This window comes from Trachurus japonicus, chromosome 8 (assembly GCF_045865225.1).
Source record: "Trachurus japonicus isolate A0001 chromosome 8, Traja_1.0".
NCBI lineage: Eukaryota > Metazoa > Chordata > Actinopteri > Carangiformes > Carangidae > Trachurus > Trachurus japonicus.
In genome coordinates, this window is record NC_140914.1 from 23368391 (window position 1) to 23391782 (window position 23392).

Below are 23392 nucleotides of genomic sequence, written 5' to 3' on the forward strand. Positions count from 1 at the left end.
CACACTAATACTTTGTTAATAGCCTGTTTAAATCTAATAATAACAAATCCAAAATGTTTGCATTAAGAATATTAGATCATACCAGTCGTGCAAAATATCAGAGATGAACTTCAAATCCCCAGTTGATACTTGAAGTTGACTGATGGGCCTAACACCAGACATTTAAGTTGGTGTGTGCAGCCTATGCTTTTGATGCTTTCTGATTTCATAAAGGTTTAGTAACACACAAAATGATAAGTAGAAGAAGAGGAGAAACTCATGCTTTGACTTAAACTGCTTGCAACATGTACACACACTGTTGTATTCAGATACAGAGCACTCAGTGTTTTAAATAACTCATTACAAATGAGATAACTCATTACAAATTTGCACATCCCCATGGATTGAGTTCTCTTGAATTTTCAAATAAAGACTAGTTTATTAGTAATGGTTTTATGTTTCTTTCTCTGTTTCAGTAACATTTCACGAGAATCACATAACAAAATTCAAAAGAAAAAAAAACCCTTTTTTGAATAAATCATGTAAATTTATTAATATATTACCGTATGTTTTCATTTGAGTGAAGTTTTTATTTGAAATCCTCAGCATAGCCACTAGAGGTCAGTGTAGCCTACATTAAGGACTTAAAGTGAAAGCTGGGTAATAGGCTAATAGGAAATTAAAGAACATTTTTTGTTTTCAGTCTGTTTATTTGTCGAAAGGAAAGGCACACATTTACAAAATATATAATGCATTTATTTTAAGCCTAGAGCGTTTGAGTGTCCGTTATTAGGTCTGAGCATAAATATATGGATTATGCCTAAAAGCATAATGGAGCCTACAAGATTTTTTTGTGTGTATTTTACTGTGCTCCGTTACACATTTCATTTTCTCGTACAGGCCAGTGTGTGGGTTTGTCTACAGGAGGTCCTGCTCCACCCAGACCGTCTTCTTCTGCTCCTCTAGTATTCTGTCTTTGATGACCCTGATGAGGTCCTCGGTCCCCGCCCAGGACTCGGGCTCCAGGCTGGCGTAGAGGCAGGGAATGCCCTCCAGTTCCTTCTCTTTTGCCCGACACAACCTCACAATCTCTTCCTCCGCCTCCACACGCAAAGACAACTTCCTGTGTGGACAGGAAACAGGAAGGAAGCAGCACTGTGGTGGTGAGTGCGGTAATGTTTGGAGCCCAGTATTTCTGATGAGATCCTGTTGACATCTGCAACAGTGGTCTATGTGCTTTTCTTGTAATACTCAGAAAGATAACACAGATTTACATACAGCTTCTCTTCTATTTAAAGACTCAATCCACCAGAAAAAACCTCCCCACTTGCATTATCATCATCAGATCACACTGAAATACAACCAAGACGTGTTGTATTCTCACCTTTGCCACTGGTTTAAGGTCAGATAAAGTGTGAAAAACTCAAATATATAGTAAATGCTCTTAAACAAAGTCATACAGTGGACTCGGTCTCATCCCGTCTGGAGCTGAAGTCTCATGAAAAGTTTGACGCATATGCATTTGGAAAAAGAGGTGGGGTTTGCAGTTGTGGGTAAGTGGGGCTGGGTATACATGTGAGAGTGAGTGAGGTTTACTTTGACTTACCGTAACTTCTTGACATTTTTCTCACAGATCTTTACATAGATGATGATGGGGTAGATTTCTCTCCGTAGCAGATCTTTGACGCAGCTCAGCTCAGCCTCCAGCAGGCAGTGTTTGCCCTGGTGACGGGTGGAAAAACATGCACACGTGAACGTCACCAAAAAAAGCATTTATTTTCTCAGAAGGCTTTTGTCTGATTATGAGATTTAAAATGGAAACAGGAAGGGTAAACTTTATGAATTGGAAAATGAATATTTAAATGAATGGCTGGTTACGAGCAATAAAAAGTAAATTGTTGCTGAGTTAGATGCTAGTAAAGCTAAAGCCAATATCCAATTTGGTTTGTTTAGAATAAAGCAGACTGTAAATGATGGATGTAGCCTCCGTGGTGTGACCCACAGGTTTCTGAAAAAGTTTTGAATCTCAATGTGAGCTACTCGCTAGTACCAGACTCCAAAAACTCCTGGTGAATCCAAAATTGGACAAAGCCCAGACTTTGGTGCATGTCAGCTAGTGGCTAGTGTGTAGTTTCAAAGCTGTGCTCCCTAAGTCATTCAGAACTATATCAAATCATTGAGTAAAATAAATTCCATCTACTCGTGCTGCAAATGGTCCCAATGTCTGTGATTTTCAGTCCTTATGCCAAGCTGCTAGCCCCGGGTACACATTTCTTAGAGACATAAAAGCGATATTTCTAACTATTCTTTTGAGTGCACAAGTTTATTACTGTCAGGGACACTGAGAGCACATAGGAATGCATCTGCACACACATATATTTTTAATCCGCATACCTTGCCAGCTACAGCCTCTATGTTTTCTCGGGTGATGCATTCAAATGTGGCGTGTTTCTCTTTGTAGTGAATGAAGGGCTCCACGTTCTGTTTGAGATGAAACTCCTCTTTGGACAAGGTGTCTACACGGCGCAGGAGAATGATGGAAAAAAAGAAGTAAATTATGAAAGTATCTGAGAAATTTTTGGAAATGAAAGACAGAAAAAAAATCATGTTCGTATGTTAATGACCAGCATAAGAGGAACAGAAACCTCGGAGGTTATTTCTCTGGGGACTCTCCACATAATCAAGTCACCACACAGTGTCTTGGCTCGCCAGATGTTCGACTCTAATCTGACCCCTGCCTGCCCTGCCCCCCCCCCGTCCTGGGACCATTTCGGTTCGTCATGAGACTGGGGAGTTGACTCGCTCCGGGCTTGACTGTGCATCTGGCACTTATTGCTATGATCACCAAATGAAAATCTAAACTGCTTAGTAACACTGTCATCATCAGCATCATCCTAGTTATTTAATTAATTAAATAATTATCAGCTTGACTATCCCCTATCCTTTCCCCCGCTCTCACTCTTTATATTTAACATATTATAATACCTGACCTGAATCTCAAAAACAGCTCCTTCCTCTCTCCTTTCGTCCCCTGAGACAACTATACAATTTTGTCTACCTTTGATTCACAATAGATGAACACACCAGGGATACGCCAACAAGGTGGAAATAATCCAGAATGAGTTGTGATCTTTTGTGGTGGAACAGTTCTTTCCACACTGACCTGGTTTGCAGATATTAAAGTCCATGGCGCCCCCCATGTTCAGTATTTTCTGGATAATGGTTTTGGCCAGAACAGCAGGTGTGAATAGGACTGGTCTTCTCCTCTGGGTCCTCTGGGGGGTGACTGGACTGTAGGGAATCAGGTTCAAACCCCTGCTCAGCTCATTGTCCGGGTCAGCAGCTTCTGTTTACAGCAATCACACATACAAAAAGAAGAATACATTGTAACACACTGACAGAAAGATGAGGTCCAAGAGGTGAATTATTAACCAGGTCATCAATTTAAATCCCCCAATAGAAAAATTCTAAGATTTAACTAAAATAAATTGTCACACTTGTGAATGCTCAACATGGTAATCGAACCCATGGAGTCACTAATTAGGACACTGAAGGAGCTGTCAACCTGTGTGTGTGTGTGACATTGTGCTGCTGGGTGTATGAGAGTGCTGCCCCTCCAACACGCTGGGTCAGAAAGGTGCAGTAGGAAACAGCGGCAACACAACACAGATCAACGTATCAATCAGAAACAGAGTTGGTTACGGTGAAATAACAAATACAAAATCTGTTCACCTGACTGTGTCTGGTACCCAGAGTAGAACCGATAATGTCAAGTGTTTTTTTCTGGAGGATGACATTTAAAAATGAGGTGTGTCCCTGGGATGCATGGAGAGTGAGTTTACTGCTTGATTTCAGATTTTAACGTGTCAGAGATGCAAGACACATGTTTATTTCCACATCAAGAGGCAGAATTGCTACTAAAATGGTAGGGTTGGTTAATTGATTGTTAATGAAATATATTAACATATTTTACTGTGGGTATTTGGCATAAATATCTACATATATCCACTGGATGGATGATAGTATATCTCCTTACAGACATGTGGCTACATAAAGAGAGCTGGTCAGGTGAGTGAGGACATCTATATTGTACCAGATGTTGGTGTGTCTGGTATGTGACCTATGACTAAGTGAACAGACCTGCTCCGCTACACTGAGCAGATCTGTTCCAAGTTTCACATACGCTACAAACCTACACTCACAGTTACATATCTTCACTGACGTCATCCGATTGTGTCAGCTGATGGCTGCCAGTCATCAGGCATGTTTCAGTGTTAAACTTATAATTATAAAATGATAATCAGCAACAATTTCCTTCACTGGCACCACCCTTCATGTAGTACACGTATCCTGTACACGTCGGCCTTTTGCTGGTGGGACTTTCCAGTGTAACAATGACAATAAATAATAATAATTTTAATTATATGGCACTTTACAAAACAAAGTTACAAAGTTTTTTAATAATAATAGCTGACGTTACGCTATGTCTGTCTAAAACACCTCTGTGTCAGCCAGCTCTCACAGGTTGCCATGGTGAATTTACCTGCTTAGTTTTTACTGAGTGAGATTCAGTTCAAACTCAGGTTTATAACTTAAATATCCAAACTGTTATCACAGAAAGATACCCGTATGTATCTGTGTGCGTGCAAGCGTGTATGTGTCTGGTTGTGTTTTACAGAAACATATCAGTGATGATGGTTGACAAGCTGCAGAATTATCAGAGGAGTTCACTTATCAATAAAACTGGTCTCAGCTGCGGCACTGGCCTGAAGCTCAGAGGTTGCCACAGTAACTTGACCACATTACCACATTGATAAGAGCCCAGACAGAGGCAGGCAAAAAGCAAAGATGTTCTCACATTTAGGTTTAGTGTGATAAAACCGTAGCTGCTATCAGAACAAGAGTTATAGACCATGATGACGTGTTTTTGGTGTTTCTAGATTGCTTTTTGTTGTCGTCTGCAGAAAGATGATCTGCTTAGAAATTGTTCTTGATCTGCTTATTCTTCAATTGACAGTTCAGCCGCTTTCACATCTAATACTTAGACCGCTTGCAGAGCTTTCACTTTTACTGAGAAATCTCAACTGTTTTAACTGATATTTCAACTTCACTCAGCGCGCACACTTAAACTGATAGCCTGAGTTATTTCAGCAGCTCTGTTAAATCTAACTTCAGTATTTGGATGTTGATTCCCACCATTGACAAAATGCATGATTTTACACATTTTACACATTTGAACCATTACAAATGTTTTAGCTGGAAATCTTGTAGGCTATTTTCTGGAGAAAATGTCACCTTTTCTAGTTGTTTTTTTGTGGTTGCACCTGAGTTTTGTCACCCTGCACCCACCTTCTGGTCTGAGTGTCTCCAAGCCTTGTCGGGATAGTGTTGCGCTGCTGTTGATGATTCTCACACGCTCATTGCTGTTCATTCGCTTGTACTTGATATCCACCCTGCTGACAAACTACGTATCAAAACAGACAAGAGAAGGTCCTTACATAATGCAGTGTTGTTAATACCAAACATTCAAAAACAAATAACTTATGCAATCCTCAGTGTTGTTAAAAGGCCAAGGTTTTCCACACTAATGAGGTTATATTCATGTTTCAGGACGTCTGAGCCTGCAGGCTGTAGCAGAGGTTCACCATTTCCATGAACACACAGAGAAACAACTAGGAGGTTTTGTTTGTTTGTTTGGTTCAGCACCTGTATGATCTGAGTGAGGAAGATGCCAGCTCTAGACAAGCGTGGGCTGGCTTTGGGATCTGGCAATGGGCTGGCTTCCTCTGGCTGTAAACTGATCTGCGCAGGTACAGAGAAACAACTTTGTTATTCAGAGACTCAGGCAAGCAGATAAACAATAAAGTGTCATCAACAAAGAAAAAAAAACAGCTGTGTGGTGAGAACTGCAGAGACATTAATCATGCAGTAAATCACTTGCTTACAGCATGCATTACATGTACCACAGTCCTTGTCTGTGTCCAAAATCATTCCGTCTTTGCTTTACAGTGGTCTCTTTAGGCGGGTATGCTATTTCTGCAAACAGTCACGCAGTGCAATGCACCACATTCAAGAGATGTGAAAGAGAGCCTGAGGTTCACACCTTCTCCCCCCAGTCTAAACCCTTCCACCCAGATGTCCTGATAATAAGGTCTTGTTAACGCAGCCACAAAAATATGTTCACTCGCTCATCTCACAGCCTTTAAACAGTTGCCAACTACTGAACTTACCACATCACGCCCCAGAGGAGTTGCTTTAACATTTTTGTCTAATTAAATAGGAACATGTTGGTACATCGGCACCACAAATATGTTCATAAATAATATGTGTATGAGTGAGAGACAGTTGTTCAAAGCAATTTCTTACTCTACTGTTGCGGTGGCTTTCGTTTTCTTCTTTCCCCCCTCGACACACTAACTTCTGAATCTTCACCAGGAGCAGCTGCTGGGCCCTACACTCACACACACACACACATACATGCACACATTGTCATCATTCTGTCAAGCACATCATTTTAACACAATTTAAAAAAGCAAGAGCAAAGTGTATGGTCATATAAATCTGCTTTCTGTCAGTATGATTACGGTCACTTTACATCCTGAAAGCAGATGGAGACCCCTTGGACTGGTGAACTTTGCATAGTTGCTCAGCTGCTCAACATCATCTTTGCATCTTGTTCAGGATCATGAAGCACTGACGCAGAACAGATGCATATTAGTCATTTCCAGTATTTCCACAGCGTGCCGTGTGCTTTAAAGAGGCCATTTAAGTTTTCTCTGCTGCATGGCTTCTCGCCAGGGTCATGTGGAGCAGTTGTTGCTTCACAAGAGCTTTGGCCACTAATGTGCTGGCCATCACTGGAGATTAAAAATATGCATGCTTTCACATCCAGCAGAATTGACCACTGTAATGCTGGCAGGGCCGTTGCTAGGAATTCTGGGCCCCCTGAAAGAATACTAAAGTGGGCCCCTACCCCCTGACTTTTCCACTTTTTTTTCTTAGACTACGTATGTATTATCATTTTTTATTTAGCCTACTTTGTTTTGATGCTAATGCAGCGTATTAGTCAGGGTCTTATGCAGAATAATTCAGTCATACAAAGATTAGACCACTGGGGTTTTTTGTGGGCCCTACTGGGCGCTGGGCCCCTAGAATTATCATCACCTTTCTCCCCTACACAAAGGCCCTGAATGCTGGAAGCATCTTTACATATAAACTCAAAATATCCCTCTTCAGTCTGGCTTTTAATTAAGTATGGTTTTGTCACTTTAATCACTTTAATCATTACTCATGTTGTAGCTTTTAAATTTAATTTACTGTATCTCATTGGGAGCATATTTGAAGTTGGGCTGAACGATCGTAAATAAAAAGCTGATAATGCTAACGATGTCTACGTAGAAATAGCAAAACACGTCCAAACAAGAGGTTTCATCAAACTCTCGGTCTTAAAGTGCTTGTATTTGTCATAGAACAGCTCTGTACCGTGAGTAGCTGGGTATGGTGCCCCGCTCGCCATGGTCATGGCCGGTGTAGGGGTCCACACGGCTGCACAGCCACTCACAGTGGCCCTTGTGTCTGGTGTCCTGGACGTGCACCACTTCATCACACCGCACGCTCAAGGAGCAGTTGTCCGATTGGCCAGAGATGTTGAGGTTGACGCGTATGAAGAAGGAGTCGCCAGAAGCCAACGTGCCATCTGCTAGATCCCTCTGAAGACGACGGTAAGCTGAAAAGGAACGCGCATTTAAACACACAAAGTCTGAATGTCACACAAACAGATCAAAGTCCAGTGAAAACGGCACATACCATCATAGTTGGCTCGGTAGTGCAGTCGGACCGATCCGGAGCAGTGCTGCAACGTCCAGTGTGCTTCTTCCTGAGTGCTCGTATCCAATGAAACACTCTGGCTCTCCCCACGTACGCAGCCCTCAAGCTGATCAGTCACAGCACAACAGAGATGGTTAAAACATTCATGTTCTTGGTTTGTTGTATTTAATTTTGACACATTTTCAAATAAGTCCCATGTTTTGAAAAAATGGCTGTTTTGCAGGAAAGAAATGTGAACTTCCTTTGACTGTGCTTCCTTCTGGGTTCTTAATAGTTGTCTATTATATAAAAGTCTTTTTGTACAGCAAATGGTTTGAATGGGTTTTTGTGGACATCTTTGTAACCAACATACCAAAAGGAGGTGGTGACCTTCTCGCAGCCCGGCCTTCTCAGCGATGGAGCCTGGCTGAACAGCCGAGATGAAAATCCCGCTCTCATTGCCACCAACCAAAGTGATGTCCTTTAAAAGATTGTCGCCTAGCAACGACAGCTCCTGCACTGGCTTGAGGGACGAGCTGATCCTCGAGAAGGAGGACAGAGACGGACGGAACGGCCTACACACACACACATAGACAAGAAATAGTGTGAGAGTGGACAGTGGGATGTATGTGTATGTGTGACTTGTGAGGATTGTGTTGCATGTGAGCACATGAGTGTCTGTGTTGTACCTCTCCAAAGAGAACTTCCTGAAGATATTGTTGACCTGCTCCAGGTCATAGGTGTCCATTCCTTCAGACGGGTGGGACGAGGAGGATGAGTGGACAGAAGGAGGACCCCGCTCTTCATCCGCTGGGAAAAGAAACAACGGACAGAAATAGACAGGACAGAGACAGAATAACAAAGAAATCCATTTAAACCAGGAAAACAAAAGATAAACTCAGGTCATCATCGGTGTGAGTTTGGGATATGTGTCAAAGCAGATTTTACCATAATCATTTTCCATGTTGTCACTGTCAAAGTCCAAGTTGCTGAAACAGATGAAACAATTGTTCATTTATTAGTAGCAGGGAATAAAAACAATCCTGCTCAGATTCATAAAAGATAATGTAAATATTCTGGCATGTAACCATCTGCATCGACATGACGATAAAGACAGAATGAAAAATCACACATGTGCAAAACTTTGATTAACTGACATGATTAAAGGCTGTGATTACCTTCTGGGTTGGAAGTCATGTTCCTTCTCCCTCTCTCTGCGATACAGGGATCCTGTCTCAGGTGGTTCAGCCAGAATGGACAGCATGCTGTCGTTACGGTAACGCAGCTGGAACAAGAAGCAGAGGTTGACATTACCGCCTCAGAAACTCAAAAAAAAAATGTTGAAATATATTTACTCAACACAGCACAGAGCAACACAATGCTCCGATCTCCTGGTGCATTGACCTGACAGACAACACTCTGGGCTCACCATGTTGGGCCTGTCGCCTGCCTCCGAAATGGGGAAAGTAAGTGGCGAGTAGCAGCACGAGGACAGAGGAGGAGCGGAGCTGGGAGGACATGTGGGGGACATGATGTAGCTGGGAGAGGAAGGGAGGGAGCTGCCGTTGATGCGCGGGTGTGACATGTGGATGTCAAGGAAATCTCCTCCGTTGACTGAAAAAGTTGGAGACAAATGTGGATAAACTTTGACAAAGAAGGAGCCACTGTTCAGGTGGAGTTTATGAATAAAATATATGGCGGTGTGTTACCTGCAGGCGGAGCAACCTCAGAGTTCACTTGACTGTCTTTGGGGAAGCAGACCGGAGACTTAACCCTGATCTAAAAGATAAAGGACAAGAAGGATAAGTCTTTAGGCTAGGGTTAGGCTTAGGGTAGGTAAAAAAAAACAAAAAACATTTTACTTAAACCATTCTGTTGACAAAAGGACGTATAAATAGCTAATAGCCACTGAACTGCAGGGATCTTCTCTATATAAATGTATTTATTTATATTTATTTGCATACTATCAAATTTCTCGAGACTTAAAAGGTACTTGAATTCAACATAGGCTTACAGTATATTGGTTTATAATAGATTGAATGTGACTGAAGAGACAAAGGTGAGCACACACAATCTAATCCATGGTTTGAACCTTCAGATTGGTCATGATGGATAATGCTGGTGCTTTTAACGAATATGTGCATTTGGTTTAATCCTTTTTTTGGATATTACACAACGTTTTGCACGTAAAAATGTTGCAAATGAGAGACCCACACGTACTGAAACTGATTCTGACTGGATTCACTCTGAGAGTGTCAGAAAAGTGTCCCAGTGGTTTCTATGATGTAATTCATCTACCAGCAGCAGATTTTCTTTGAACAGCAACTTCAGTGAGTTTCCTGTTATATAATACATATTTGTATCACCTATTTCAAATATACTAGACTGAGCTCATTTATGTTGAGTAATGTAATGTTGGAGAATCTTAAAATAAATGTTCTTGGGGAAAACATCTGTAGGGATTTATAATAAAGAATGAACAGTATGGCAGGCAGGTGTTGGATTCATCATGTGATACCTTTCCCTCACTCTCTAATGAGTAAATTAAATTAAATATTAATAAGTGATGAAGTGCGGGTGATGTACAGTGACTGACCACTGCTTTAAGATTAGGTCTGCGTTTGAGGCGAGGCTCATCGGGGACGGCCTCTGGCGACTCATCGCTGGACCACTCTGATTGGCCGGGAACAGGTTTAAACTCCTCCCCGTGAGAGATGATGGTTGGATGCAGGTCTCTCTGCAGAGTCTGCTACAGAAAAAAGAGGGAAGACCAGCAACTCTTTGAAGCACAGTTGAGATGAGATAAGATCCTGTGATTATCTATAGTCAACATTTATACACTTGTTCGCTCTGTTGCGCCAACCTGGTCTAAAACAATGTCCTTGGACACCCGTCGCAGCCGAGACTCCAGGGTGACCAGCTTGGCTTCTTTGCGTACAATTTCAATCTGGAGTTCGTCGCTCTTCTCCTCCAGCTCTCTGATCTGCTTGCGATATTTGTCCTTGTCAATCAGACTCTGGGAGAAATGGTGCTGGGCCTCGTCTCTGGCTCGAAACGCCTGCAGCCGTGGGGGAGTGTCAGTGAGAAACACCAGAATATGCACAAGTGATCACACACAGAAAAACATTAAAATGTCATGGGTTATTTGTGTGTTTTCACCTGGTCCCTCTCCTTCTCCACCTCGTCTAGCTGAATGCTGACGGTGTCCATGCGGTTGCGATACATCTCACAGTCTTTCTGCAGTGTAGAGCACTTTAGTTCCAGATCCTCCTTCTCCTCCAGATACTGCACACACACACACACACACACACACATGCACGCACACACACAAAAACATGCATCACATAAGGGGAGTTATTTAGAGGTTATTTGGCAAAGAGAGACAAAAAGGAGGAAGAGAAACAAAGAAGGACAGAAAGGAAATAGACTCCTGAGGTGGGTGTTTCAGGGTGTGTTTTACACCGAGTCTCATGGGCTTTGACTTCTCTGATCTGATCATGGGTCTCTTTTGTGTGTTTTTGTCAACTTGTCCTTCTTTCCAGTTTGACTCTGTTTCACATTCACACAGGTTCACACTACCATTCATTTGAATGAGAGTTTAAACCAGCAGCCACTTAGTCATGAGACCACTCGTCTAACTTCCCCATATGCTACATCCTTCATGAGTATGTAGGCTACTTATTTGTGTGCGCGTGCGTGTGTGTGTGTGTTACCTTGTCTCGTAGTTCCTCTGCCTGTCTGACTTCTTCATGTAGGTTGTAGAGGCGGTTGACCAGATCCTGTCTGTCTTCTAGTGCTTCCTGTCTGTCATGCTCCAAAATGTCAAGGATGGCCTTGTCTGACGCAGGCAGGGGACCGGGCTGGGTGAAACAGAAAAAACACGACTCACGCATCGTTGGATGTGAACCTAGTACGACCACGTAGCAAATAACTACTTCAGGACGTTTAATCACATCTTTATTTCAAGGGCCAGATATTTTTCTGAGGAGTTGGTGCAGACCAAAGAGCTTAAAGGAGAGTGAGTGCTGGACTTTAACTCCTTGGCTAGACATAAACAACACTTAGACAGAGGTGTCAAACTCATGTTAGTTCAGGGGCCACATAAGGTGCAATTTGATCTCAAGTGGGCCAGACTGGTAGAATAAAAGCCATAATATCCTAATAAGTACACATAAGTACTCAGTGAGCATTATTAAGATGTTTTGTATAACTATCCTTATACAAAACATATTATGACCAACCAGAAATTTGACATGTTTGACAACCCTGCTCTAAGACATTAGCTTTGTCAAAGTGGAGTAAATATGAAATCTATCAATACAGACTGAAGATGTGAGAAGGCTGTGAAATAGTCCCGGCTAGTTTCATAATCAACATTTAATATTAGTAGGCTACTCATTAAAGGGGAACTATGCAATTCCGGTCGCCTTTTCACTGTTCTGCTAACCCTCCCCCCAGCCATGTGCATTTGTTTTCAATGAAGCCAGCGAGAAAGCAATCCATTGCCCGCTGATCTTGCAAAGCTGGTTTTCAGCCAAGAGACACTAGGTGGAAGGCACAAGTTACAAGTCATTTAAGGCCTATTTAACAATCACAATTACTCTGAAGCTGTTTAATTAAGGTAAAGATGTAACATAGTTTAGGTAAAAATCTTGAATAGTTCCTTTTTAAGAAAGAGCCCACCTGTGTGTGCCTGTGTATGTGTGTGTGTGTTTGTGTTTCATACCTGTATGATGGACTGGAGCTCCTGTAGCTTGATCTTGAGCATCTCATTCTCTCGCTCCAGCTCAAAGATCTGCTCTCTCTTTGGCCGGTTCTCGATGTCATTCTTCAGCTTGAGACTCTGCCTCCTCTCCATCTTACACTCCTCCTCCAACTTGTTCAGCCTGTGCTTCAGCTGATCAATCTACACATACAGAGACAATGAATAATACGATAGAGAAACGCTGCCATATTGATCCTCTCACATTACGTCAGAGCTCACTGTCATTGTTTTATCTATTATTTCTGCACAGGCCGCAGTGCAGTGGCACACGTGTCTGTCGGTACCTCTAACTGCAGATCTCGGCTCCTCATCACTGCCATGTTCTTCTCCTCGCTCAGCGCGGCGTACCTCATGGCCAGTTTGTAGTTTTCATCTTTGACCCTCAGCAGCTCATCACTGTACGTGTTTCTCTCCTCTTTCAACTTGTTGTATCCTGGAGAAACAACCACAGTCACTTTGATTCAAGCTCAGTCTTGGCCAGTTATACACACACACACACTGTAGGTCCTGACCTGTAATAATCACTGCACAATGTATCACATAAATATTCTCGCTTTTTTACTTTTTTATATCAAATTTCATATAATATGACAGGTAAGTGATAAGGGTAAAATTCCCTCCCTTATCATGCACATTACACCTCTGTCATGCAGTGTCATGACACCTGACCCTACCTTGAACTTCACTTTGCCTTTTGTAGTTCTCTTTTTAAATATCTAAGCTCATGCTACAGTGGTTAAATTTTAGATAAGTGTTTTTCATAAAGATGCTGCTACGTTATTTCAATAATTTTAAGTGGGAGAAAAATTTAAATTAAGTTCTTCAAAGCTACTACACAGCCACTTTATAATAAACCTTCAAATAACCTCATTTATTTTTGCTTTGTTTCAACCCTTCACTGCATGTGGCTGCACATCAGCTGAATCCTTGTCATGTATTATCTTCAACATAGAACAGAGCAGCTAAACTGAATGAAAAGAAACCAGACCATACTGTAATTTGACGTCTAAAGTTCAAAGTTGTACAACATGGCAGCTACACTATATCTAATTGAAGGCAGCGTACAGCTAAACATGGTAAGAGATAAGTGTTATTTTTAGCACTTGTTTAAACGTGAAAGTGAAGCAACTGCAGAGTTCACTCAGGACATGATGACAAATACCACTGTCCTACTTTCATACGGGGCTCAGTCGACAATGAGACTGGCAAGATCATTAATAAATTCTGTGGTGCACCAAGCTGGGGGGCAAAGGGTAAACCAAGCATGTGTGGCAGCGGTTGCACTTTCAGTGAACACGGTTTAGATTCATGATTATTGTTTTTATACAGTATCTTTAAATCAGAATTCAGTGGGGGAAACACAGGTGGAGGAGGAGTCTTACAACGTCAGGACCAGAAATGATCTGAGAACGAGGATGTGTATTTGTTTTTACTCTGTTGGAAGGCCTGGAGCTCCTGATTGGCCAGCCGTAGCTTCTTCTGCTCGTCCTCCAGCGTGCGGTTCTGCCTGCTGAGCTCCGTTTGCTGCAGGGTCTTGGCTTTGGTCTGCTGCTGTAGCTTCATCACCTCGTTCATCAGGAACTGCGTCAGCCCCTCTTGGCCTTCCTCCACTGCAGCCAGATCACAGCAGATAGCAGGCACAGAAAGAAGACGTGTCACTGGAGATAATAAATACTCCGCCAACTGAACCAGACTCCTCTAGATGGTCTAACTTTGTTGGCTAAATTGGATATATTTTTTAACCTGAACCAGTTGAACAAGATCTATAAGAGCTGTATTGAGATAATAAAGGTGACACTGTGCTAAAAAAAAAAAAAAAACTGATACAAATAATATGGTAACACTTTATTTGACGCCTATCTCTATAACGCATTATAATGCAGTTATAGCACTGTATAACTATAGTTATAAACACTCATAAATGATCATAATGCTTTATAACACTAATCATAACACACTATAAAACATTTTATCGTGACTTATAAGGTCAGGTATTATAATACGTTATAATGACAATGCCCACATCGATAATGCATTATAAATATAGTTATAATGTGTTATCATTTGCTTATAAACGTGTATAACTATCATTATAAACACTCATAAATAACCATAAGGCTTCATAACAATAAGCACAACACATTATAGAGCATTTTATAATGGCTTATAAGGTCAAGTATTATAATGCTCTATAATGTGTTGTGCTTATTGTTATGAAGCCTTATGATTATTTATGAGTGTTTATAATGATAGTTATACACGTTTATAAGAAAGTTATAACACATTATAACTATATTTATAATGCATTATGGATGTGGGCATTGTCAGTGAGTTACTAACAATTATAACGTATTATAATACCTAAGTGATAAAATGCTTTATAGTGTGTGATGATTATTGTTATAAAGCATTATGATCATTTATGAGTGTTTATAACTATAGTTATACAGTGCTATAGCCTAACTGCATTATAACTCATTAATGCGTTATAGGGATAGGCGTCAAATAAAGTGTTACCAATAAGATAATTGAATTGAATTATATAACGAAGTAATTAAATGTGTTTCTTGGTGTATTTCAGAAGATGGTTTGTATCTTAGTTTGTTTGCAAGTGGCTCAGGTGGTCAAGCTGTAATGTAACATGTCTCTGTAAAAGTTTGTTTGTCAATCCATGACTTGCATGTGTCTGCATCCTAAGGTGTCAGTCTCACCTACGATGGTGGAAAAGCGACGTGTTGGATCCTTCCCCGTGACCTGCTTGTACAGTTGGGGGTAGTAAAGCTCCAGACTTTCCAGAAACGCCACATAGCCCCGCTCCCCTTTAGTGTGGAGGATGTCGAGCAAGCGGCCTGATGGAGGAGGGATTAACATCCTTTAATCAGTTCAGTTCAGTTCAGTTCAGTTTTATTCATGTCCCGAGGGAAATTGGATTTGCAGCAAGCATTACAGACACAAGACAAAAAAGACAGCATCCAAGACATCAACATGCATTAAAAAACAGTACGAGTAATAGAAACATACTACTAATAATAAATTACTGTTGATAATAATAATAATAATAATAATAGCATACATAATACATAATGCTCTGCGCAAGTGAGAATGCAAAAGTCTACACAGTGCATTAAAGTGCATAGTGCTGCAAGAATTGGAAATAAAGATAAAAATAAAATAAGATAAACAACACTTAAAGGGATAGTTCACCCAAAATTCAAATTTCACTCATTATCTACTCACCCTCATGTCAACTAAGAGCTGTGAGAATTTTCAGAGTCCTCCGTTCCTTCTCTGAGTTACGGGGGGGGTCTGCGCAGCAGTATTTGTCCATATAATGGTTGTGAATGGACACCACGTTTCTTCGTCCAAAAAGACACACCAAAAAACATCCAAATACCTCCATAGTGCTCGTCTGTAATGTCCCTCTTGTATTGAAGCCCCGACATGAGAAATTGTTCCGAAAAAAATTAAATAAGTCTATATTTTAAGCTTGTTTGTAGCGGAAGCTCCCAGTGTCTCAGTTCACTGCTCTGCCTGTGTAAGTGCAAATCTCACGTGATTTGCACTGACCGGCGGAACAATTTCTCATGTCGGGGCTTCAATACAAGAGGGACATTACAGACGAGCACTATGGAGGTATTTGGATGTTTTTTGGTGTGTCTTTTTGGACGAAGAAACGTGGTGTCCATTCACAGCCATTATATGGACAAATACTGCTGCGCAGACCCCCCCCGTAACTCAGAGAAGGAACGGAGGACTCTGAAAATTCTCACAGCTCTTAGTTGACATGAGGGTGAGTAGATAATGAGTGAAATTTGAATTTTGGGTGAACTATCCCTTTAATACCCAAGTGCATTTAAATGCAGAGGCCTGAGAGAATAACCAAGCCTAGCCCAAGAGATTAAGCCTGTCTATAGCAGCAGGGATAAAGGAGACCCTGGCACGCCGCGTTCTGGTCTTGGGCATCCTAAAACGGCGTCCAGATGGAAGGAGGTCAAACTCCTTATAAAGTGGGTGGTCAGGACAGTCAATAATAAGTTTAGCTTTGGTCCATATTCGCTTGAGATAGATGTCCTGAAGCTGGGCTTGCTGCACCCCGATCATTCATCAAATCATCAAAGATAATGGTATTTCCCCCTAAAGACACAATAAGATTACAAACACGCACGCACACACACACGCACACATCCCACTCTGCCTACTTGTGCGGTTTGCTTTGGAGACCAGCAGCATGGAGTTGAGAATCTCATCCTCGTCCTGTTCATCCAGGACTTTGCACTGGCGGAGGTAGGGGGTGAGCTTTGAGGGGGAGATGCTGCAGCACAGGTCGTAGCGTTTGCTCTCCACCTTCTCCCACAGCGCATCCACATCATCACACGTCCCGTTCTCCATCTCTCACACCCTGAGGAAATGCAAGACCAACAGAGGCCGTTGGCTACGCAGTGTGTGTTTGACAGCATCCCCTTACTCAAAACAGATAACAAAGCCGCACTTCATTAGGTCAACTGGACAAACTGACACCTTGTGTGAAAATAAGCACCAAATAGTGTATGCAAAGTAAGACGGAAGTTTAGATATATCAAGTCCTGAAAGGGTCCTGATGCAAAACATTGCAGACGTCTGTTTTGCCCCCTTTAAAAAACAACAACAAAAATCCATCCATAGGCTATACCACTAAACCAGGGTGGGTACAGGTTGCCAGTCTATCACAGGGCTGACACAGAGAGGAACAACACATACACATTCACACCTAGAGGTGATGTACAGTCACCAGTTATCCTGCTGTGCATGTGTTTGGACTGAGAACCTGGAGAGAAGCCCCACAAGGAACCCACCTGTCTAGTGTTGAATAAGCTGCTTTTAATTTTAACATGTTTACTTGTGCCTCACATACAATTCTTAGATCATCCTTGACTTATAAAGTGCGTCAGATAAGGATCAAGTCTGAACTCGTCTGACACAAAGTTTGAGGTTATCAGTGGTTGATTGCTTGTTGTTAATAAAGTACATTTTATCAGACTGGGTGAACGGGTGGAGCATGGGAGGGTGCTGAAGAACCTGTTATAGGTGAAGTGATATAATCCCTCAAGGTAAAAAGATCTATGATTTTGTACAGGATAGCCCAGATCCAGTTCTGGTGAAACTAAGAGCCTGGTTAGCCACAAACGTTGTTGTTGCAAATGTTTGGCATTTCTAAACTGTGGTTTTCTCATTCGTTATCAATCGCCATAGACACCAGTATGTCTGCCAATGTAGTTTATCAGCCCAGTTTATCAGTCTAGATCTAAACCTACTCAACATCAGCCTGTAAACATTGCCATGGTGAGCTTGTTAGCACACTGGTATTCACCTTTAGAGTAAATTAGAATATAAATAAAAACCAGAAGGTGTTATCACGGATGATCTGAATATGGATAAATCCATAAAAATGAGCCAGGCAGTGATGGTGTGACCACTAAGCACATAAAAAAACCCAAACATGTTTATTGACTGGCAGCCTGTGTATAAGGTGTAATGCTGTGTGATATGATCAAAGGAATGATATGAAGTATAAACAAAGCAGGGACAGAGTGAGGTTTTGCTCATCTGGGTCCCACACATTCTCCACTTCATCTGTTTCCCTTAGAAACAACCAAACTTCAACCAACTGACATCTTTCCACTGGCCTCTCCTGCCTCTCTTTACTTTTCCAGAGACGTATTTCTACTCTCTTTATCTTCCTCCTACTCCCACTTGATTTCCTCTCTCCATCATTTCAGTCTCTTTCTCATATAGACACACACACACACACACACACACACACACATGCTGTCCACGCTCCTCTAGCATTTGCATGCTGCCTGGCTAGTAGGTGTTATCCTATAATCCTGCTTTGTGACTCGCAGGCTACAGTTAGGCAAATCGAGGCTATCTGATGTCATTACTGATGTAAACACACACAATCACTCACACTTTTGCATACAACTGCCATCTGCACCATGCATGTAAAAATATCAGCTTGTGCTTTCTTGCTCCACACAAACACACAAACAGACAAATACTTGAACAGAGCGGATGGGGCCGTCGGTTGTCAGCCGGTCAGTGTGAATGTCTCTCGTTCGGCTCCTTGTAGACTCAGACAGTCCATGAGCAAAATCAATGATGAGCTACTTTTCAAACGCAGTCTGAGGCGGAGAGAGATATCACACTCTTTCAACACTTGAAGCAATTATTTCTATCTAGAGTGTGTATGTACTGCTACACACTCACAGCAGATGATGAAACCACAAGCACTTAGACTAACATACACCCGTGCACTCATGCAAAAGTACACAGTGCACACACACACACACACACACACAGACAGACCTCCTCACTAACCACATTCATGTTTCCTCTTCTCTCTTCTCTTATTTTGGAGTTCATTACCGAGAAAACTCATCCTTGCTTCCTCCTTTTCAAACCAGATGTGTGTAGAAGCTGTCTTCCTCTCCTCTCCTTTTAGTCTTCTCAGTCAGCTGCTTTTGTTTATAGTATTGTGGTCAGGGGAGTTGATCGTCTTTTTTAGAGCGGCGTGTGCGTGTCTGTGTGTGTCCTCAAACTAAACCTCGCATTTTCCCTTTTTTTTTTTTTTCATTCATCATTCTACAGAGATACAGACGCACAAAACGTGACTCCGTACCGTCTTGCTGGACACTGAGCATTTCTTTCCAATATCATCTCACACCTGCTGGCAACTCCAACTTTTTACTGCTGCCTTGCTATAGCTTTATATGTCCTCTACCGGACATCCTTATTACCAGCCTGCTGCTGATAACACAGTTATTTTACTACGTGCAGTGCAAAGTCATACAGTGCGCCTAATATGAATGCAGAAATGTCATTTTGTCAACAAAGGAAATACATTTATAGCCCACTACGTTCACAATTTTCATTTAATGTGTCACGTACGCGCATGACTAACTAGTGCCATAACTGGAGTGTGATCTGCAGTCTGCCCTGAATCTAAAATAGATCCTGCATTTGCATTTAAAAATGCAAATGTTGGCTTTTAGTGGCAAAGTCTTGAATTGTCTCCAAAAAGATTTCATCATGTCGACAAGACTGTGGACTTTTGCAGCACATTGTCTATTATTATATGATTTGAGTCAGTAAATAAGAAAACAAACTATCAGAAAAATATGGAGTACAAGTCCTGTGTATATGACAGTTTCATGTCTTTGTATTAAAACCTTCTCTCCACGACCAAAAGAACAAATAAAGTAGAAACATGGAGGAGTTTTCATCATTCTTGATCCGCCTTGTGTTTTCATCAATTAGAAAAACGATGTATTCATGATAAAAGCAACATCTCTGTGTGGGTTAGGGATAGGATTACAGTTCAATATCAGATCGTTTTACACCAAGAGTGATGATTATCACACCAGAAAAACTGGAATTAATCTTCACACAATGCTGCGTTGGTTGTTAAAGTAATCTATACTCTTTCATTCATTGTTTTTTCACTGTGACTGATTTATACATCTACATTCTATTTCTTATTCTATAGTTGTTGTAAATTTTAGAGCATAATTTCATTTGCTGCTACAATCACTGGGACGTATTAGAAATGAGTTGAGTTGTGTGTTGTTGGTTCAGAGTTGTGGTGATATTAGAGCTAGAGAGGAAACATTCATTAGATTTGTTTTATGCTCTTTGTTACTTTCTGTGAGTGATGAATGATAAGCTGTTTAGTGGAAACAAACCCATTTCCACTTATTTTCCATGATGCTGATTTAATCTGCAGCAATTTATCTGGATTTTTTTGATCTAAAGCTTGATCTAGTCATTTAATGCAAAGAGACAGAGTGTGTAGGTGTAACACACTTTGTTTGTGGCTACTCTGGTCATATGATTTTGGCTGTGGTGTTATCGCTGAATGAAAAACACAGATGATCCGGCGTGAAGGGACAAATATCAGTAAATTCCTCTTCAGTTCCTCTGAAATGTACACGCACATACACCACAATGCCAAATGTGTGCGTGTTTACCTCACAATGTGTGACCCAGATTCATTAGTCTCAGCCAACCACAGCTATATTTTGCACACAAACTCACACAACTAACTACAGTACAGTCAGGGGAGACCAAGGTGTCCATCACAGTGGAAATCTAATCTACCAGTAGTCGTGTGCCACTGACTCTGACTCACCCAGATTATAGTCACGTCGACACAACATTTAATAGTGCAGCTTAGTCACTGACTGAACTGGTAGTGAGTGTTTTGCTTTCCATTGTGCAGCACATGCAGTTTCTATCGTGTTCCAGCACATAAGTCAACATGTGTCGTCTCTGTGTCTAAGAATCTCCACTCCCTCACGCAAATTCACTTCATTCAGCCCGTGTTCGACGGACGGCCTCGACAAGCATCACATGAGGGCCTCCTGTCCTGCGTGCTCGGCTCGCTTGTGAGTGTTTCCTGACTGGGATTGGCCCGGGCAGAAGGCTGATGCACGGATATGATTGGTTCAGGTGTGCAAAACCATCATAAAGGCTCCATTGTCCAGCAGAATAGCTGAAGCATATATAGGAATGTGATATCTGGGCTCCGTCTGTGTTCTCTGTCCAATTGCCTGTGCCGATTTGCATGATTCTCAAAAAAGCAGAGCTCAGTCAGGTGCATCTGCTGCAAGCTGCAACAAACCACGTTATATATGTCACTTCTTATAACCCATGGTGATAAAAATGAGTCATTCTGAATTGGCCTCTCAGGGTGACTGAATAGTGAATGTTAATGCACTAGTAGTGTGCATCGTTTTTAAAGGAGCATTCAGTAGTTATATTAAATGCACTAGTGGTGTGCATATTTTTTAAAGGAGCATTACATTAAAGCAATCAGTAAAATCTATTCAGAGGTTGGGGTCAGTGCATCCTAATACATTAATCACACCTCAGTGTACATGACCTGTGTGTCCCTGATTCTCTCTCTCTCTCACTGGATCTCTTTGTCTGCACCTGCTGCAGGAATCCCAGACATTTTCTGATAGTGCCACATAATGACCCGGGGTTGACAGCCATTGTTCAGCAGCTTCAGTTCAGTCACTAAAAACCAAAGGTCTATAACTTTCTTCGTGTAGTTCGAGGTTAAAAACCACAGAGGCTGAACAATAAATAGCAACAATCACAAACAGAGTCAAACTGGTTTTCCTCTCGTCTCCAGATTAATCAGCAGAGCGAGTCAAGTGCACGAGAGACGGACATGCACTGGGTTATTAAAGCCTCTGAGAAGTGTTTTTAAGTGTGTGTGGTTCTCTTCTTAATCATGCCACCAGCACAGATAAAGCGCAGCAGCAGTGTTGTGACAGGCTGCGGTGACAAGTCTGCGAGGTGAAACTGTCTAAGTGACTTCTCGATTTTTCCACTCAAACTTAACGCAGCTCCATCAGCCCGATGATAAAACACTTTTCAACCATTCACCTTATTATTTTCTCAGTGGACAAACAACGTTAGCGCGTTCTGCACCACGGGAACATGATCGGAGTTAAGTTGCCTACCTGAGATGTGGGTTAAGGAGCGATAGTCCCCCCGGTGTCAGAGGGAAAGCACTCTTGGCTTAAGGCGTGGTAGACTGTTGTTGTTGTTGTTGTTGTTGTTTTCTTGATTTCTTTTTTCCCCCCTTTCTTTTCCTTTTCATAGAAATCACGACAATCGGTGGTTGTAGTTTAGATCCCAGAGTCTCAGGTCGTCTCCATGTGTCCGAGAGAAAGAGAAGTTTGAAAGACGCAGAGGAGCGCATGGGAGTTGTGGCCCCGACTCACTGCCTCAGACACACACACACACTCACACTCACACACACACACACTTACAAGAGAGAGAGAGAGAGCGCGGAGGCGGGCGGTGTGAGCGCAGATGGAAATAACAAGTTCACTGCAGTTAGGTGAGGAGGAGCGCAAACCCTGTGCTGCTCTGTGGCTGCCTTCAAACAGGACCAGAGCCAGGGCCAAACTCCATTATAATATCGATACATCGTTGATACACTGCTGTAGGGACTTATTTGATGTTGAGTAGGTAGGGAGTGCTTTCCAGACTATTCATTTTCTTGTTCCAGAGATATGGTTTGTTATCCTGTTTGTTATCAACTCATTATTCAACCTCAGATATCAAAGCAACAGGCAAATCTTTTCTGTGAATGTGGAAACACTGAAGCACTGCCGGTCTGTAGCTACCAGTTCACCTCCACATCTCTCAAAAGGGGTTGGTTGATGTGCAAACTATATATATACTATATAACATAGACAGGATCTGAATACATCCTCCACCATTGATACTGAAAGAGGGCAATGAGTGTGTTTCACTTTTGATATTCAAATAACATTTTGGTTCTGATAGCTCTGCACTTTTACTCAGTGTGCAGGAATGTGAATGCAGGACTTCAAGGTAAATTTGTAAGATCTGTATCTCCTAAGATGTGTGAAGTTATCTGTGAAGTCAGGAGATGAGCCTAGAGTAAACAGAGACTATGCTTGAATATCTTGTATGTAGTGCAGTTTTTTTTATCAGAATTTGTGATAAAATATTCATAATTGTAAATTGCAAAAACATTTAAATGGTTGAGTGCATAAGCGTAGACTTTTTTTTTCATCAGTGCTTCATAAGACGTGTTAACCCGCAGACAGTGTTGACACATACTATATTTTTTTCACAGCATACATTTTTGGTCTTGACTTGTCATAGCAGGGAAAGTACATGTTAGTAATGACAGTTGTGATACTGTAAAGGAGACAGTTGTTATCAATGTGACTGATTATGGCTGTGCTTTTCCTAGTGTGATGGGGCAGAATATCTATCTATGAGAAAGGTCTGTACATGTCGTAGTATTAGGCTTGT

The 23392-nt window shown here is 41.6% G+C and overlaps 1 protein-coding gene across 2 annotated transcripts; it reads right to left on the reverse strand.

The window, feature by feature from the left end:
- Positions 1-668: 668 nt before the first annotated feature.
- On the reverse strand, positions 669-22341 carry card11 (caspase recruitment domain family, member 11). 2 transcript variants are annotated; one of them, XM_085784772.1, is made up of 25 exons: positions 22060-22341; positions 16750-16949; positions 15262-15399; positions 13984-14160; positions 12835-12983; positions 12512-12691; positions 11499-11645; positions 10945-11070; positions 10649-10843; positions 10382-10531; positions 9495-9564; positions 9215-9399; positions 8964-9070; positions 8734-8774; positions 8475-8595; positions 8159-8360; positions 7786-7912; positions 7462-7705; positions 6346-6430; positions 5686-5781; positions 5329-5443; positions 3143-3325; positions 2374-2495; positions 1586-1701; positions 669-1102 (listed from the first exon to the last, which is right to left on the reverse strand). In XM_085784772.1, exons 2-25 carry the CDS (start codon positions 16937-16939, stop codon positions 898-900), a joined length of 3471 nt encoding a protein of 1156 aa, XP_085640898.1. In that variant the 5' UTR covers positions 16940-16949; positions 22060-22341; the 3' UTR covers positions 669-897. The 2 variants fall into 2 exon arrangements, with proteins under 2 accessions (XP_085640898.1, XP_085640897.1); XM_085784771.1 differs by having other exon boundaries at positions 10382-10534.
- Positions 22342-23392: the final 1051 nt, after the last annotated feature.